The sequence below is a fragment of the Pezoporus wallicus genome, unplaced genomic scaffold (genome assembly GCF_028554395.1).
Source record: "Pezoporus wallicus isolate ANWC-B61680 ecotype Strahan unplaced genomic scaffold, APGP_CSIRO_Pwel_v1 contig_6923, whole genome shotgun sequence".
Lineage (NCBI taxonomy): Eukaryota > Metazoa > Chordata > Aves > Psittaciformes > Psittacidae > Pezoporus > Pezoporus wallicus.
The window spans coordinates 2886348-2904529 of NW_026637289.1; the positions used below are offsets into that span (position 1 = coordinate 2886348).

The 18182-nt window shown below is 37.5% G+C and overlaps 1 protein-coding gene across 7 annotated transcripts in view; it reads left to right on the forward strand.

The window, feature by feature from the left end:
* The window catches only part of AFG1L (AFG1 like ATPase), a 58767-nt gene that overhangs the window by 36685 nt on the left and 3900 nt on the right, over window positions 1–18182 (forward strand). For 6 of the 7 annotated variants that reach the window (XR_008971601.1, XM_057404719.1, XM_057404723.1 and 3 more), the window contains exons 8-10: window positions 5125–5207; window positions 8036–8106; window positions 8363–8463. The exons of the other annotated variant lie outside the window; for it this stretch is intronic. Coding sequence is in view for 5 of the 6 variants with exons in the window: in XM_057404719.1 (XP_057260702.1) it covers window positions 5125–5207; window positions 8036–8106; window positions 8363–8463 (255 nt within the window). In the remaining variant the exon portion in view is untranslated. The remainder of the gene's footprint in view (window positions 1–5124; window positions 5208–8035; window positions 8107–8362; window positions 8464–18182) is intronic. 7 annotated transcript variants of the gene reach the window in all.

Genomic DNA, 18182 nt, shown 5'->3' on the forward strand with positions numbered 1-18182 from the left:
AGAAATACCTACTCACCTGCATTATCAAGGGTCATGGATTGATCACAATATTTGAGCTTACAGGGAAACATGGTATTTAGCACAGTGTTCGTGGACAGACTACAAGGCCATATATTAGCATTTCAGAGGTTTTTGTGACACATGGGAAGCACACATCTTGAGAAATTGTAGGTTATCCAGTTAACCTTGACTGCCTTTTGAAATTTCCTTGAACCTCTGTTCCTCTACTTAATGATTTATCCTGTCGTCTCTGATTTCTTGAGCAGCTAAACATCTTAATAGCTACCATTCTTGATTGCAGCAACAAAGGAATATTAGAGGGGCTTACAGGAACAAAAATGTATACTGGTCTGTATTTAATAACTTTCTACTGTAGGTATACTGAGAGTTTAATTTTATCTATCCTATCTGAAGGTTGTTTTAGGTGCTCTGTGTGGAGTTGAGCCTTGAGGCTTTGTCTTTTTTTCCTTCTGGAATAAAAAGTTTTTATGCCACTTCAGTGGAAATGAGTGCATGATCATGCTGTATTTTTAACTTACTAATTGCGTTTTCAATTCTGTAATTGTATTTGTTCTTTGTATACATAAATACATAAATGACTTCAAAATAAATTGTATGACTAATTAATTTTATGCATTTGAATTGAATAGGCTAAGTCAGACTTGAAATATCTCAATAGAATAGAAAATCTGTTGGAAACTGTAGATGGTTCCACAGAACAGACTCAACTAACTGTAGCTTCAATTTTAAGTATTTATTTCAAAAGGAAAGGAGAAGTATAGCCCAAGTAAATGAAATTTAAAAGTTTAAAATTCCATCTTAAGAAACGGAAACCAATAGTTACAGTCATGGCTTTGACAATTAAGTACTAACAATCTGAGCACTCCAGTTAGTTCTTTGGCTGTTGATTAGATTCCGTGGTGGTGATTAGTATGAGGATGCAATCACATCTGTAGGGTTTAATCAGTTCAGTGCTGGAGAAGTTAGTCCACAGATGGAGAGAGAACTAGGATTCCTACACGTAATCTTAGTAGGGCTTTTCCCCATGCTGAAAAAAATTGAAGAGTAAAATATTTTGGTGTGCTTTATTTTCTTCTATTAGACATTCTGATTATATGATGTCTTTTTAATATTAAAATAATTTATCTTGAAAAGAATACTTACAAATGTGAACATTTTGCCCTCTGCGTTCCTGTGAAGTGGATAAGTGAATGTTTCTGCGCGTAGAAACAAAGAACTGTGGTGGATACCCTTGTCAACAAAGGAAACCCCAAAAGGAAAAGCTTTTGGATCTCTGCTTAGCACATAGTTTCTGTGTGACCTTTCTGACTCTGGCTTTGAGTAAAGGTGACTGTGTGCTGAATCCCCCTTTAGAACCATCTCCATCAGTACATTCTTAATGGCTGTTACTGCCTGCCAGTGCAAGCAGTCCTCCCATTACTTCAGTTCACTGGTACTGCTATCACACCCTTTCTGTTCTGCACTGTGTAGAGCTCAGTTTGCGTAAATAGCATTGCCCACCCCAGTGCATGTTTGTATGCTGGTTTGTTGGCATTATTTCCACATTATCATTGAATGATTGGTTTCTTTACTCACACTTCTGTTTGGTTTGTTTGGTTTTTTTTTTTGCTACACCGTTTTCCAGTAGCACCTATAGATGTGTACTCTATCATATATTCACATAAGGAGAAGGTTGTTGCTACCCTACAAAGTTTATAATCTGAAAACAGCAGTCATGTTTTGAAGGAATGTTTTCTGGGAGCATGTTGCTACGCAGATTATAAGGTTTTGTTTTAGTGGCAGGGCCGTCCATTTTATAGATATTTACACAATGCTCTGAGGTCCAAGTCAGTGTTTCTTGAGACAGTAATGGATGAAAAATGTGCTAGAGATTCAGAGTAAATACCGGGCAGAATTTGATGGAGTGTGATGTTTGAAAAATATGAGATGGCTGTATTTGAAAGCTCAGACAGAATTAAGCCAAAAAAATCACGCGCGCACACACACACACACACACACACACACACACACACACACAAAACCCCCGACCCAAACTAAACTCAGAAATGAATTTGGAACATCCAGGGAGCAGGATAGTAAAATGCCAAATGTTTTCCAAAGGCCTAAGTATCTCTCTCTTCCTGTTAACTGGCCTCTACTTCTATGCATATGTTGTGTGTCACAGAAAACTGCTGTATATCAGAATTCTAGCTTTCCGTTTTGTTTATGTTTGGTTCAGTTGACTTTTGCCTCCTAAGGAAGCAAAAACTCAGTAGGACTGTAATAACTGCATTTTATATACTTCCGAACAGGATGCTGCTATTCCCTCTCTTGCTGAAAGGTCTTACAGCCCAAAATATCTAACAGATATTTTAAAGATAAACTACGTAATGTGGTATCACATTAGAATCAATAGTGGTGCATTGTTGGAGACCTAGAAGACAAGGTTTATGGGAAAAAGAAATATCATTAATTTAGGCAGCTGTTTGTAACTTTAAAAGGGCCCCAAAACATGAGCTTTGGAGCACACAAACTCTTCTTCATTAGTGTCCATTAGTGATAGCAATTTTTTTTCTGAATAGCAGTAATACCTAATTACTTTGAAGAAATCAAAAAGGGAGGGAAGGCAGAAGAAATGCAACTACTTCATAGCTACTGTGGTAGTATTTACTTCTGTAGTCCTTACCTCCAAAACTCGTTTGCTGTAATGTTAAATCATGGAGTCATAAAGACTGTCAGTGCATTTAAGGAGTGATGAGTTTGTAAGCAGAACAGAAATACACTAGAATACTGTAGCACAAAGCGCTGATTTATATTTCAGCAAGCTGCAGTGACCTGCATAATATAGCACAGTATTGGTCTGTGTGCCTGTGTCTGCTCAACTCAGCAGTCATTATCAGCTGAGCCTCAAGCACCACTGTAAATATCAGCACAATAGATTTACATTGGCTACAGTGCTCAGGTGCACTTATTTTTAATCTCAGCCCTACCGTGACCATGCCCCACTCTTAAGTATATGTAACTCTGTTTTCACTCTTCGCACTATATGCAACAGCCTGAGAGAACAGCAGTGCCTATAAACCCGACTTGAAGGCCAGAGAGGTGAGGCTGAATTAATGCAAAATTTCCTACCTGTTGTTTCCAAGAGACAAACAAAACAACCGAAATTATAAACAGTATCTGAGTATCTAAATAATCTCATAGCCTGCATAGCGGTAGTGGTAATGTGCTTGTATTCCTTGCCCCCACCCCACCCCCCATCATGAAGAAAATAGTACTCGAGCTAATGTACTACTTTGGGAGAATAAAACATGAGGTGGAAAGGTGCTGAGCATTGATTCCTGGCAGAGAAAAGCAAAGTACACCAACGCTGCTGTGAAATTTCAGGAATTTTCCTTGTAGCCTTGACTGCCAGACTGATGCTGAAGAAACGCTTAAACATCCTCCCTCCCTTGTGCATATTATTGGATACCTCTGGAAGCTTTTTCTTCTGCTCTGTTATTCTCTTTCTTTGTAAGCTTTCATGGAAAGAAAGGGAATAGATTATTATAATATTGTAGCACCAATACTGTTGTGTTTGCAGTAGCCTTAGCCCAAGATAATGATTTGATTAGCGTGGCTCTTACTCATGGGAATTAGAGATACATGGATTTTCCTGGGATTCTGGGCTTTCAGATGACTTCTTTTTCCCCCACTTAACTTCTTCAGCTGTGTATCTTTTCAGGGAAGTTGGAGGTTTAAAATAGGTATCGAGTCTTCAATAATAGCCAAGGGAAAAAAACAGTGCAGTGAGTCATTACAGTCACTCCTGCAGATATTTGTACTCTGTAAGTCCTATGCAACGCATTTGTTCAATAGGGCCATTGTTCCTTGAATCACTGATGATAGTTCTTCTAAAATTTAAGGTTTTTTTTTCCCTGCAACGTAGTTGCTATAAATGAGATTTGACATTTCCAATTTTGTTACTTGAATGTCCTCAAGGAGGCTTGGAAAATTTGACAGAATATGAAATACTTAACGAGAGCATTAAAGATAAACTAATAGTTCATAGTGAAGAAGCAGGCTAATTTAGTGGATTCTAGCAATCCAAAGAATTTTAATGGTGTTGAATTACCTAAAGAAAACCCCGAAGTCTTATTGTTTTAATTAAATTGTTGATAGAGGTATCTTTTATAAAATATGAAAACTTTTCCTCCCTTTCTTTTATAGCATCTTTTGCTTCTAGCTGTGTAACACCCACGAGTTGTGTATGATGGCAGTAGCAGGAAGAGATAAGCAGAGCTATTCCCTTTGCCAGAGGGTGTAAAATCTTGATCCCACTGCGATTAATGAGAGTTTTGCTCTCAGCCTCAGGCCTTGACCCCAAAAAAGTGTCCTTTAGTACAGCTGGTTTTGAGTTTTCTAACAGAAGCAATTATTATGACTACTCAGGAGCATCTGTATCACACTTGGACTCTTACAGGTTGTTTAAAGGGGGGCAGGATTTGGGGAAGCAACTTTTTCTGAGTCAACTCAGACATTACAAAAATGAAACAAAATCTTTTTGGTATAGAGCTTTGTTTATTCCCCTGTGTGTTTTGGTCCATTTTGCAGCAAGACTTGGCATGGTTCATATATTTGATGTTTGACTCATAAAATTTTTTAATCTTAGTAGAAGGATAAAATGAAATTAGTTTTACCATATAAAACAGAAGTAGTTTCAGTTGTCTCTGTTGCTAGAATTGGATTGTGGTCTCTTCAACTTTTAATTTTCTGTTTCTTAATGTGTATTTTTAATGTGGAAATAATTATTTTTACGCACTCCCTCAGCAAAGCACTACCTAGAGAGAACGAGTAATATCCATTCTGGTTTCATTCCACGTGCTTCCAAACTGTAGTAATTTTCTAGTTGCTGGACTTTTGAAACTGGTTATCTTTTTGTTTTGGATTTATGAATGATTTCCACCTTATTTCTTTGCTTTGATAATTGGAGACTTTAGTTTTGTGATCTTGAATCAGTTTTGCAGATGATATTCCTGCTGATGGTTTATCACAGCACTGTGTCTTCTCTCTAACACAAACAATAGTAAATACAGTTTTGGCTTGAGGAAAGCTATTCTTTTTTCTTTTTTTTTGTCTCTGTAGAAGTATTGCAGCACAGTGCAGCTTGATTCTGGAATAGACTACAGGAAACGAGTGCTTCCTGCTGCTGGAAAACTTTACTACCTGTAAGTTTATCTGTGATATGGTATTTACCTTCTTTTTTCTTCTTATTAGCCAATAATTTCCTAGTCAATAGGAAATGAAAAACAGTAGAATTAGCAGGGTGTGACTTTTCCTTTTTTTGCCTTCTGGTCCATTTTTGTTCAGCAAACCGCTTTCCATTATGCCTCAGTATTAACTTTATTGAACTACGTTTTCAGTATCCACACTAGCATCATTTATAATGTCTGACTGAATAAAAACTAATTAGATTTTTTTGGGGAGGTGTGGTGTTTGGAGAACTGAAGTGACAGATGGTTAGAAAGTAATGAATATCCTCTTGTAAGAGATTGCACAATTCTCCTATAATAGAAGAACATCCTTATTGTATTGAAGTAATTAAGTATTTATAGAAAACCAATGACAAAGATTCATTTAATATTGGGTGTTTCCAGTGGATTAAAAAACCCCAACACTCTCCTATTTTGACAGATTGTTTCTGTTCATCGTGACAAAATTTCTTTAGCAGTTTGTTCTATATTTGCAAATAAATAAATTTAAAAGTACATTCACAGTTGTGCTTCTGGTTGCAGCGTGTATCTGCCTAGTTGAAACTTAATTTCTTCTATTTTTTTAAATACTTTGAGATTTTGCATTGCAGACATTTTTCTATCTTGTACTTGCTCTTATGGTATTATTTAATCAATGATAACCTGAGGAAGGCAGACAACAGTAGCTTAAAATGAGATGTATAACCATTGTATCTTTCAACCCAACACACAAGATTGATTTAAAAATCATGTTTCTGTTAAGAAAGGTGTGGTATTTTCATCAATGTGACAGGTATTTGAAATGAAGTACGTCCATATCACTTTATAATAAAATTAGAAATTGTAGTTTGACTGGAAGGAGGAGTACTGCTCAGTAGAATTACAGCAGGTAACTCTTTCTGCTTCTGGAAGGAAATGATGGAATCTTATGTATGAAAAATGGGTCCAGTGCAGGTTATGTGTGTGACTGTATGAATGCAAGAAAAGTAACTCTCGTTCTGTATTCTTGCCTGGCTTCACTTTCTGTAAGTTTTGTGGTGTCTACTCAGAAGTACTATTTGAAGCTGCCACTTATCTCAGCATTGCTCATTGTGACTCTTGTTCTGATGTCTACATAGCAGTCTCTGCTTACGGCTCTGCTTATTTTGCCCCTTGCACTTGTGTGGCTCGCTGTTTGATAATTGTGGAGAGCCCCTACTATATTCTTTTCTCACTGTCCATACTTTAAAGAAATGAAGAGCACGTACGTGGTTTCTGACAGGTAGTACGCTAAACATGGTGCCTATGGCATCAGCTCTCTGAGGAGAAGAAATGTGAAGAAGTCACAGGCTTAGTACCTAGTCAGATTATTTCATGGTGTTCTACTGTAAAACTTGTGATCAAGTTATAAGTCTACCTTGTGTTCTCTCATGATAGTTGGTTATCTCTACAACTTGTGTAAATCATTCAGAAGGAGTGGAAAAAAAGTATTTAAAAATCCTTATTTCATCGGCCTTTCTTTTTCTGTGGAATCTTATTCTTCTAGTCAAACTTGTTAACTGGAGCTTTCAACCCTGCACAACTAGCTTAGTATGTGGGGATTTTTCTGTTTGTTTTAAAATTACATACTATACAGTATTTCGCCACAGATTACTGAAATCTAGTTAGCAGTCTTGCCCCCAGAAGAAAGTGTTCTTGTCCAATGTGTTTACATTCTCCTGTTAATGGTTACAGTATCATCATTGGTTTTGTGAGTTTATTTAATTCCTCTTGATGCTTTTATAGTTTAAGTAGTCTTTCATTTAAAATAGGCGGCTGAGGTTTGCTTTAAGCTGTTTCATACAGTTTCATGAAAGCTATCAATGTAACACAATTACAAGATTCCTGATGAAAGCAACTTCCTTGATCTTAGTCTCTGGTGCCTATTTTCAAAACAAACTTTCTTGGCAATTATACAAACTTCATTGAAGCATTATACATCCTACTTCTAGTTTATTGTCTACCACAGCATGCATGCATGCATCCATCTATCTATCTGTCTATCTATCATTAAAAATGATAGATATCATTATCATTGCAAATGATAGATACCACAGAAAGATTGGCCGTCTAACCCATTCAGTGAGGAAAGATACTCCCTGATCAGACTGATTTCTAATTTTTATGGCGAGCAGAAGATGAATATAAACTTTTTAGCTGAGCTGTCAGCACAGGTATTTTGTGTTTTCACCATCTGGGGCTGATTTTTTTTCTAAACAGTATTGGAGACAGAGGGAAAACTGATAAATTTAGTGATGTAGAGATCATGCTGGTCTTCTGAATTTCATAGTTTAATTTTGCAAATGGTTTGGTCAATACAATCAGTTGACTTGATTATCCCCCCCCCCCCCAAAAGAAAAAAAAGCTGCTCCAATATTTAATTTCACAAAGTCCCCTCTCAGAAATTTCAAAGGACACTTCTTTAGGTGCTTGACTGCCTTGCCTTGTCTATTTGCTCTTATTTTGCATGCAAGATAGAACCAGAAGCCTTTTTTCTCATTGTGTACACATAGTGTTAATGGATCTGCTCTGCCTGTATTGCCTCATTACTGGAAACAGCTCAAAACACAGAAGTCTTTCAGTGTATGCAAATAAGGCAGAATCATCTACCTGAGAGTTAATATTCTCTACTTTTAAGTGTATTCTAAATCCAATGTTTGTATTTAGAGCATAACATCCTGTGCTTTTTTCTTTTTATGGGCAAAAAGCTAAGCAGGCTCAGGCAGCTGTTTGATGTTGGCTTCAAGTGTTATTAATTTCATATTCTATTATTCTTTTCACTGTAGCACAAGTGAAGCTGATGTGGAGGCTGTCATGGATAAGTTGTTTGATGAGCTGGCTCAGAAACAAAATGATTGTACGTAAGTTAATTTCTCTTGAAAGAGAATACATTTAGAACACAATGCCCAATCTCCACTGACCAATTAATAAGTTCCATTGCTGTATATGGGTTGATGCCACACTCAAGTGGCAGTCATTGTATCAGCATTTTGTCTAATTTATGTGTTGAATCATGTGCTATTATTCATGAAGCTATGCATTTCCTATCTGTAAGAGATGAATTTTATAGTAATTATCCAGAGAAGATTGAGTCTTTGTTCATGTTCCCATAGTAACTAGACCAAGGATTCTAAAAGTGCAAGGCAGAGAGCTGAGGCTGAATAAAGCATGTGGAACCATTGCAGACTTCACATTTGAAGAGCTGTGTGACAGAGTGAGTACCCAGTCAAATCCAGATCAGTAAATGCTCAGACTTGTCACAGTTTAAAAAAATAAATAATCTGAAACACACAAACTTGCTGTTTTCCCAAGGTGTACTAAACAAAAAGGGCTTTTTTTTAATTTGGCACAAGGATTATGAGTTCAACAGGGTGGGTGGGAACAATACCCAAAAAGAACAATAATTTTTAATGAAACAGTAAATTCACTTTTAAGTATATCAGAGATTGTTTTCAAAAATCCTAGTACAGTATATGCCTGGGCTAATATCACTGCTGGAATATTAGTAGTTAAAACATATCAGTATGTAAATAGCATTCAGACACTGCTTTTAAAGTCTGGGGAATCAAGTTGATAATCAAGCAAAGGAGTAGTTATCCTGGCACCACTAGAGTAAAGCTTTTGCATGCCTTACTTGTGAGTAGCTGTACAAGAGCTGTTTAGTCCTAGGCCTTCTCAAATTTGCCATATCTTGCTAAATCCTGCCAAATTCTCTGCTAAATGTGTGGGGTGTGATTCCGGAAAAGCTCTCTTTGCATATTGACCTCCAGTGGGTTTGACGACAGTCCCCCAGAAGTTGGATTTTACTTCAGTGACTTCTCTGCTGACACCTGGAGTTATTGTATAATGATCACAACCCTTAATTAGGCCAGTAGCACCTTTGATTCAGGATACTAACCAGCCTTTTGGTTATAACATTGCATTTTCACTTACTTGTAGCTATGTAGTTGATAACTATTTGGACAGAAATTTCACTGGTTGCATTTCGAACTGTAGGTTTTAGACTTTGTTGGGTTTTAGTTTCAGACAATGCCAGTTAGCCATTTGTAAGAATGGACGCATGTCACTGGTAGAACAGCTTGCTTTTCACTAAAAGTTTTGAGACGCCCTCTTCATTGTGCCTCTTAATTTATCAGGAAATTGCTGTAAGCAAACACTTGTAAAATTCTTTAGCCCAGTAAATGCATTATGTACTTAAATGGGATGATAAATTGCTTCTAAGGAGAAGTGCTCTGGTATCTCACATGGTAGTGGTCACTACTTCGGGTCTGAAAGTTCTGACCTGTTGAAGAATTATGTGGGTTTCAGACCCTTATCTTTGCATAAGGAGCTGAGATGCTTGGCTTGCACTTAGAACAAGTAAAGAGAATCCTTATGAAATGTCAAATATCATTTCACAGTATTGTTCTTACATTGATTACGCCAGAACTCGGGAAGTCATGTTTCAATTCAGATAGCTTCTGCACATGTGTTACGATGGTCTAATAGGATAACGACATGCTTAGACCTAAAACAACATGGCAGACAATAAATGTTTTTCTTTAACAAATTACTCAGTCATTTCTTATTTTCTTTGTGTATGTTTCCATTTCTCTCTACCTTTAATTGTTATATACAATTACTTATTTTGCCATTATTTTTCTCTTTGGTTCACTGATGTACTTTTCTAGAGTCATAGACTGGTTTGGGTTGAAAGGGACCTTAAAGCTCACCCAGTTCCACCCCCCTGCCATGGGCAGTGACACCTTCCACTAGACCAGGTTGCTCAAAAGACCCATCCAGCCTGTCCTTGAACACTGCGAGGGATGGGGCAGCCACAGTTTCTCTGGTCAACCTGTGTCAGTGCCTCACCACCCTTAATTCATAAATATTACATTAGTGTATTGGTAACGTGGTATCACTGTACTCACTTCATTGGTAGAGCAGTATAGTCATGAACTTCAGAATTGTCCATTAAATTTGACTGAATGGCTTGAGTTGCTTCTAATGTGATTTTTTTTTTTTTTCATTAATATAAACTTTTATAGCACTTCATAGCAAGAGTAAAAAATTCCCATTGGTATAAGCTGCATTTAAGACCTTTCCTGCCTGTTGCTCCATTTGCCCTCCCCCACTGCTATTTAAATCTGCGAAAAGGCAAAAGAAGAATTTAGTTGTCAAACCACAAAACCTGTTCATTTTTTTCATTAAATCTTTTAGCTTCTCAATGGAAAATTTTTTACATGCAGTATCATTTTAGCAGTCGGAATGGAAAGTCATTCCCACTGATACCACAGAAGAAATCAGTAGGGTCCAGAAGAGTGCCCTGGTGGTTCGTAGCCAAAAAAAGTCAGGTGACATTCAACATGACAGGAAGTATAAAGTCATGGATAAATATGCAAGTAAGCTGGCTAGTAGTGGGAACTATTTGTAGAGGAGTAAAGCATAAATCTGTAGGTATTTAGTACTGCTTGTGGTGCCAAATGGTAAAGTTAACAGGTATCATAAGTGAAGCTATTAGGAAAAAGGAAACTAGGAGGCTGAGAAAGATGTAATGAAAAGGAAGATCCATGAAAGAAAATACTGGAGAGGAATTTGTTGGATTTGGCTAGAGTGAATCTGCAGGCTTCTTTGTGCAGGACATGAGGACAGAGTCCCATGGGAAGACAGGTTGTATGAAGGGACATGAGACAGGGAATCTTCCTGTAGCAACCAGGAAGGGGCTTCATTGTCAGTCCAAGCAAAGTGTCCTAGGCAAATAAATGCAATTTAGTGTTGTAGAAGCCAATTAAACTTACAACAGAATCGAAAACAAGATTTGCAGGTGGCTTTTTATCAGTGATAAGTCCTGGTGACAAGCATGATAGATGTGAAATTCTCTGGGGGGAAAAATGACATATAATTGATAATTATTGAAACCTCAAGGGACAATTAATGATAATGTGGAATCAGTGCTTGCAGCCTGCTCACAGACAGAGTGGCCAAACGGAGTGGAGGACAGCGTGCAACATTAAAACACCGGTACCTGACTTAAAGTTAGTTAGTATGAGGATCTTGAATACATATCAATCAGTCTACTAATTAACAAACCCAAGAGGATAGTACTCATAGGGGTCTGTTGCAAATGGAGAATGAGATGCATTGCTTCTTGAGCACTTGACTATAAAAAGCATGTGAAAAAATACCACTGTATGGGAAGCTTGTGCAGTAGATGATATGCAGGAAATGGTGAAATGTAATTAGTCTGAAATTTGCACATGATAATTTTCTAGTATAAAATGTACTACATCTAGTACAAGGTCATTTGCTTTGAGCAGCTTTATGGGAGCTTAGTGATGAATTCAGCTGGGAATTTTTATTGCGTAGGGACAGTCTTCTCCATAATATTCTAACATTCAGTGTAACCAGAAGATACTTCTAAACAGTGAAATTACATATTTAAGTGTTCAGGAAGAGTAATTTTCAAAAGCAAAAGGGAAGTATGACCAAAACTAACTGGAAATGGAAGTGTAAACAACAATAACAAACAAGAACAAGAAGGATTTTTTGAAGATGATAGTAAAAGTACATCCTGTGTCACCGTTGAGACAGAATCAAATAACACAGAATGAAAGGCAACTAGTTATGAAGTGTAGGGAAATTGGAGAAACTAAAGGTCAGGGGCAAATACGATGTCTGCTCGGCCATAAGACTTGTTAAGTGAAAAGGGAGTGAGTATTGGTATAGTGATGTTTCCATTGAAATGAAATTCTGTTTTAAAGGGAAGCAGTAAAACATTTTCCACTTTGGTATCACGTGATTTCATGAAGTGTCAGCCAATACATATAGAATATAGTATATACATATACCATAGAGGAAAATAGCAAGTCAGCAGTTGGTAACTTTATACCATTTGAAATGTCTCCTAGCTTTAAGTAGAATTTTCAGAATAGCTGCTTTTGTAATTAGTACCTGAAGACCTTGGGCGATAGAGTTGGTGCCTTTATGGTACTATAGTCTTTTCTTTCTTGTTTCATGTATTAGCATCAAATTTTTTCATGGCAGGAATATAAGGAATTATTTCTGTCTAAAACTATGCATCAGGTATTGGTAGCTAACAGATCTCCATTAACTTTTATAAAACGAAATACAGAGACTATATTGTACGCAGTGCTGATATGACATGCAGTTGACATGGTAGAAGGCATCTTGTTACATTGTTGTGTGCATCAGTTTTTAAATCGTAGTTTCCCAGTTGAGGAAAATGCCAAGTTTTATCTGATTCAGTTAATATAAAATTCATACACTTAAGCTTTTTTGCTTTACTGCTATGTAAACACATGGAAAAGTAAAAAATGTTGGGTGAGAGGATATCGATCTATTTCAGCTGCTTTAGAGGAAAATGAGAACCAGTTTTTCAGATTTAACATGCTAGGGTTTATGTAGCAGTATGGCACATGGTAGCATTTGCTGTGGCATGGAAGTGGTTACCGCTCACTAGAATGGAGCCCTGTGAATGTCCTTCTGCAGTGTCATCATCCAGAACTGTGCTTGGTTTTCATCAGAATGTTTGTTACTATACAAGCTTTTCTGAGGCCCCATAAAATGGACAAGTGTAGGCAGAGAACACTTGGAGAGGCACCAAGCAGAATGCTGACATAGTTCCTGAATTTTAACACTGATGGTAACATCCCCCATTCTTTGTGGCCTTTAATTTCTTCCTGTCAGTTTCTCCATCTATACAATGAGGGATACATTTGCAGTGGAGTTAGATTGCTGCAAAACATAATTAGTTAATTTTTTCATCAATTTGTTGTGTGAATGAAGGATCGCCATGATAGTGGATTCTAAGGTGCTGATTTTTGACAAGCAAATACAGTTGAAAATTGTCCTTGGCAAATTCTAGAAGGCTTTTGGGCTGGTCAGATCTGATAACTTGAACTCTACAACATGTTTATATAAAACTTTTTTTTCCTTATCCCTTTTCTCAGCAGTTGTATGTATATTCAAAGTTCAGGTGAAAAATATGTTTTAAAGTAAAATGTACATATTAACTTGATTTTAAAATCCCAAGGTCATAAACTAGCAGTCACGCAAATATAATTGTTACTGCTCCATCAGAGTAGATTAATTTCTCTGTGTTTATGCATAAAGGTCAGCGTTCATTATGCCTTAGAAAAATCACCCTCTGCCAGTCCTCTTCACTTCCCTTTTAAAACTGTGCTTAAAAACTTTAAAAATTGTGACAATTTGGCTTAAATCTTGAGCTGGTGTAAATAATTTTGGCAACAGTGTACCTTACATATATTCTTCCAAGTGAGTAAGGAGATAGTCTTCCTCACAACACCAGCTTTTGAAGTCTTCCTCTCACTTGTGCATAGCAACTACTGCCCTCTGCTGGGAATTCTGACTTCATAGTGTACTCAAACACGTTTTAGCGTTCTCTTTACAGAAGTTGAATAACTTTGTTTCATGGATCCTGTATGATCTTTCAGTAGGTAATTAAATATATCCTTTCATCCAACTGCCAAGTACCAATAAACACAGTATCTTAACATGATAGGAAAGTATCTGTAAAACTGATTTTGTGGATGGGTAACTGGAGAACATGTTAAATGCAAAAGGTTTCATATAGAAATGCATGAAAGTTCAGGAAAAGGTTATCAGTAGAAGTCAGTATCTATGTAGTAAAAAGCTGTCTTAATGTGATTTTTTTTTTTTTTTCCATAGAAATTTAGCATTTATATAATTTCTGGCAAAATATAGTATATGTGTAGATTAACACGGCAAAGAAGTGCATTGCAATAAGAGCATGCTGTACAGACCAGAAAGAAGATGTGGTTCCTAACATGAATAGCTTCTACTTCAAAATGAAAGAGGTAACTAAGCTTTCTTCAAACAAACAAACAAACAAAAAGCCACCGTTTTCAAAGGCAACAAGTGATTAGTGATTTGACTGAATGTCTCCTCTACATGATGACACAACTCAGCTGCATTTGCACTTTAATGATTCTGAATCATTTTGAGGGAATTACCTTCATTAAAAATTGTTAAATGTATCCACTGTATAATTCGGTGTCATCTTTAGGATTGTAGGATTTCAGGTGTAGTTGTAAGCAAACATACCGTGGAGTTGCTCTGAAGTGATTTTGATCTTAAGTTTTATTCCCAGCAGATTAGTTTTTGCAGCTTAAGCTCTATTCAACCTGGCCTTGAACACTGCCATGGATGGAGCATTTACAACTGACTTGGGCAACCTGTTCCAGTGCCTCACCATGCTCACAGTAAAGAACTTCCTCCTTATATCCAATCTAAACTTCCCCTGTTTAAGTTTGAACCCGTTACCCCTTGTCCTGTCACTACAGTCCCTAATGAAGAGTCCCTCCTCAGCATCCCTATAGGCCCCCTTCAGATACTGGAAGGCTGCTATGAGGTCTCCACGCAGCCTTCTCTTCTCCAGGATGAACAGCCCCAACTTTCTCAGCCTCTCTTCATACGGGAGGTGCTCCAGTCCCCTGATCATCCTCGTGTTCCTCCTCTGGACTTGTTCCAACAGTTCCATGTCCTTTTTATGTTGAGGACACCAGAACTGCACACAATACTCCAGGTGAGGTCTCACGAGAGCAGAGTAGAGGGGCAGGATCACCTCCTTCGACCTGCTGGTCACGCTCCTTTTGATGCAGCCCAGGATACAGTTGGCTTTCTGAGCTGCAAGCGCACACTGCAGCCGGCTCATGTTCATTTTCTCATCGACCAAAACCCTCAAGTCCTTCTCCACAGGGCTGCTCTGAATCTCTTCTCTGCCCAACCTGTAGCTGTGCCTGGGATTGCTCTGACCCAGGTGTAGGACCTTGCACTTGGCATGGTTAAACTTCATGAGGTTGGCATCAGCCCACCTCACAAGCGTGTCAAGGTCTCTCTGGATGGCATTCCTTCCCTCCAGCATATCAACCGAACCACACAGCTTGGTGTTGGCGGCAGACTTACTGAGGGTGCACTCAATCCCACTGTCCATGTCACCGACAAAAATGTTGAACAGGATTGGTCCCAACACCCATCTCTGAGGGACACTAGTCATTACCTCATCCACATCAGTCACCCCACATGAAGACCAAGGACAGAAAAGCACTGTTTCCGTTAGTAGGTAGCACTGTCATACATGAATATAACATTGTTTATGAATTTTAAAAAAAGCTGGAAGTTACAAGCATCTTCTTAATCAAGAGCAAAGGTCTGAAGCAATTTTCCACTATGAGAAATGTAACTAAAAAACTTCTGCTGTAAGATGAAGAAAAATCAGTTCTTGCCAGGATTCTCTGATGAGGTAATCTGAGACAGCAGTACATGATCCTGAAAATCTTTGACCCCAGGGATTACAGATCTCAGATACTGGTCATCCATGTGGTTGTCAAAGCTGGAAAACAACTTAAGCAAAGAACATGCAATAGTCATAAGATAAGGTGCTATCAACACCAAAATGTAGTTGGGAAATTCCAGAATGACTGTTGCTTGTGTTAGATCTGAGTTTGTCTATCCTTGTGTGTAGATACTAAAGTAATAATCATTGCTATGTGATACTGTAATTACATGATCACATACAGCTGAATTGCATAGTTGGCTACTGTCATAGTCTGCACCAGAGTTAGTGGTGTTACTGTTCTTATTAAAAAAGACAAAACCAAGCAAGTTCAAACCAGTTAAAATAATGATTTTAAAGTTGCAGGTCAACTCATAGTGCTTAGTTAGGAAGCTCCAAAACAAAACTGCATGTTACTTGAACCTTTCCTCAGTATGCCATCTAATGTAATCTTTAACTACGCAATGACATGCCTTTTTTTTTCTTCTGCCGTCACAAACTTTCAGTAAAAACTTGATTGATAAGAAGTTGCCTTCTTAATTAAAATCTCAGTTTATTAATAATGCTTCAAATGAACGTCTCAGCTTTGCCTGTAACTTACAGAGTTTTCCAATAGATTTGTGCTGTTATCAGTGTCTTTACATTTTTTAACCAAGTTAGCCATGCCCTACTATCTTCTATCTTACTCTTTCATTTGAACTTCAGCATGCAGCTGCATCACAGATCATGCCTTGGGTTTTTCTGTCCATTTCTTGGCAGTCTGCAGTCTGTTTTATCTGCCCTACTAGTGATAGAATGTGACTCCTTTGTAAACTGCAGAAAGAGCTGTATGATTTTTTGTTACTGCTTAATGCCTAAGTTGTAAATATTATCTAGTCTTAAACTGTATTTTGGTTTTAGGAAGTTTTGGAGTATCTGCACTAAATTGTAGTCCTTGTCAATCAGAACTCTTGAGGATGTTATTGGAACTGGCCCTAGAGTATCTTCCAATATCAACAAAAATATTTTTTCTCTCAAGATGAAATATCTTTTTCTAACATATGTAAGGTGCTCTCTATTCTTCAGTCTCTAAAAGGTGAGCTACTTTGTCACTGATGAGTCAACAAAGAAGAAGGATGCTTTATACTTAATTAAATGGAATATATAATAGAAACAGGAGACGACTAACTCTTAAAACAGCCCACAGAGAGCTCCAAATAATAAACGTTGCATTGAAGTGAGATGATGATAGCTGAAAATGCATTAAGTAGACAGAGAAACAAAGACAAATGAAGGTCAGAACTCAGTCAAGCAGGCTGAAGTGGAGTAAACACTTTGTCAGGAGGGTAGCCTATGTTAGTGCTAATGTGTTTTGCACTAGTATGGTGCCTATAAAATACTGACTCATGGCATCAGAGTAAATGACAAAAATCTACAACAGTTTTACCTTATGTACACATGCAGGAACAGTAAGACCATAAGAAAGAGTCTTGCCTATTAATGTTGGATTGTGGTTTGTTTTTTTTTTTAAATATTGCATCATGTGAAAGAACTGGTAACAAATGGTGACAGTTGTTACATAAATGTGTTACAGTTCTGAAGCTGAGTTTTGATTGATAATTGGTAGAAGAAAAAGGATGAGACAGTACCAGAAACACACCATCTAGCTGTTATTTTTAGAATGTTGTTCAGAAAACCAGATGAATCAGTCTAAACTTCATCTGCAGGGTTATTTCTTTCTAAACTCTAAAAGGAGGGTTTGAGAACTCCTCTATGTAAAGAACTACAGCTGATGCCAGCTGAGCCGTATATAATGGACCGGCTGACTCAGAGTTTCCATTGCATGTCACCAGACTTGAGTCTTGGTAGGGAAGTACAGACTTACTCTATTAAAACACTCACGGCTGGTGGCCTCAGATATTTCTGATCATAAGATTTGGGAGTCTCCAAAGGCACGTTTCTGACAACATTTACAAAATATTACTACTTAGCACTGGTGTAGGTGTTACAGAAATTCTTGTTAAACAGCTTGAAATTACCTGCCTTTTATGTCCCTAATTGGAGGAATTTTTGAATTGCCTGCTTTTTGCACAGCTGAAGTAGATTGTTCGGCTATGATAAAGATGCATACTGTAATCCTCTATGGACCGTGGGTTTATGTCTGCGTAAAAGCAAAAGAAGTATTCCGTCTTCCTTTCTTATCCATTTGAAATGCATTTGCCTTTTATTTTCCGCCTGTTTCCTCTCTGACTCCCCAGGTTTTTAATTTTGATGTTTGGATATCCACCAAGGTACCCATGAAGTTCCTAGATGTATAGCTCAGTGGTCAGGTGCTTCAGTTTGTGGATTTTGCTAAAGTTTGAAGTCTTTGATTTTTATTTATTTTAGGGATCAACTTTTAATACTTGATACCTCCCCAGAAATGGGGTGTATTTATATGGTTTGGGTGAGAAAGTATATCACAGAATAATTCCACAGGCTTTGGCAGAAGGGTGGTTGAGATCTCCATGTGATAAAAGAATGAACCTGAATAGTGGTGATACCTGTAATTTCTTACCTAAGGAGAGACATGAGAAATTATTTCCTTTCCTGCATGCAATTATATCACTGTTGCTGTGCCTCTCAGGTACTCAGCACAC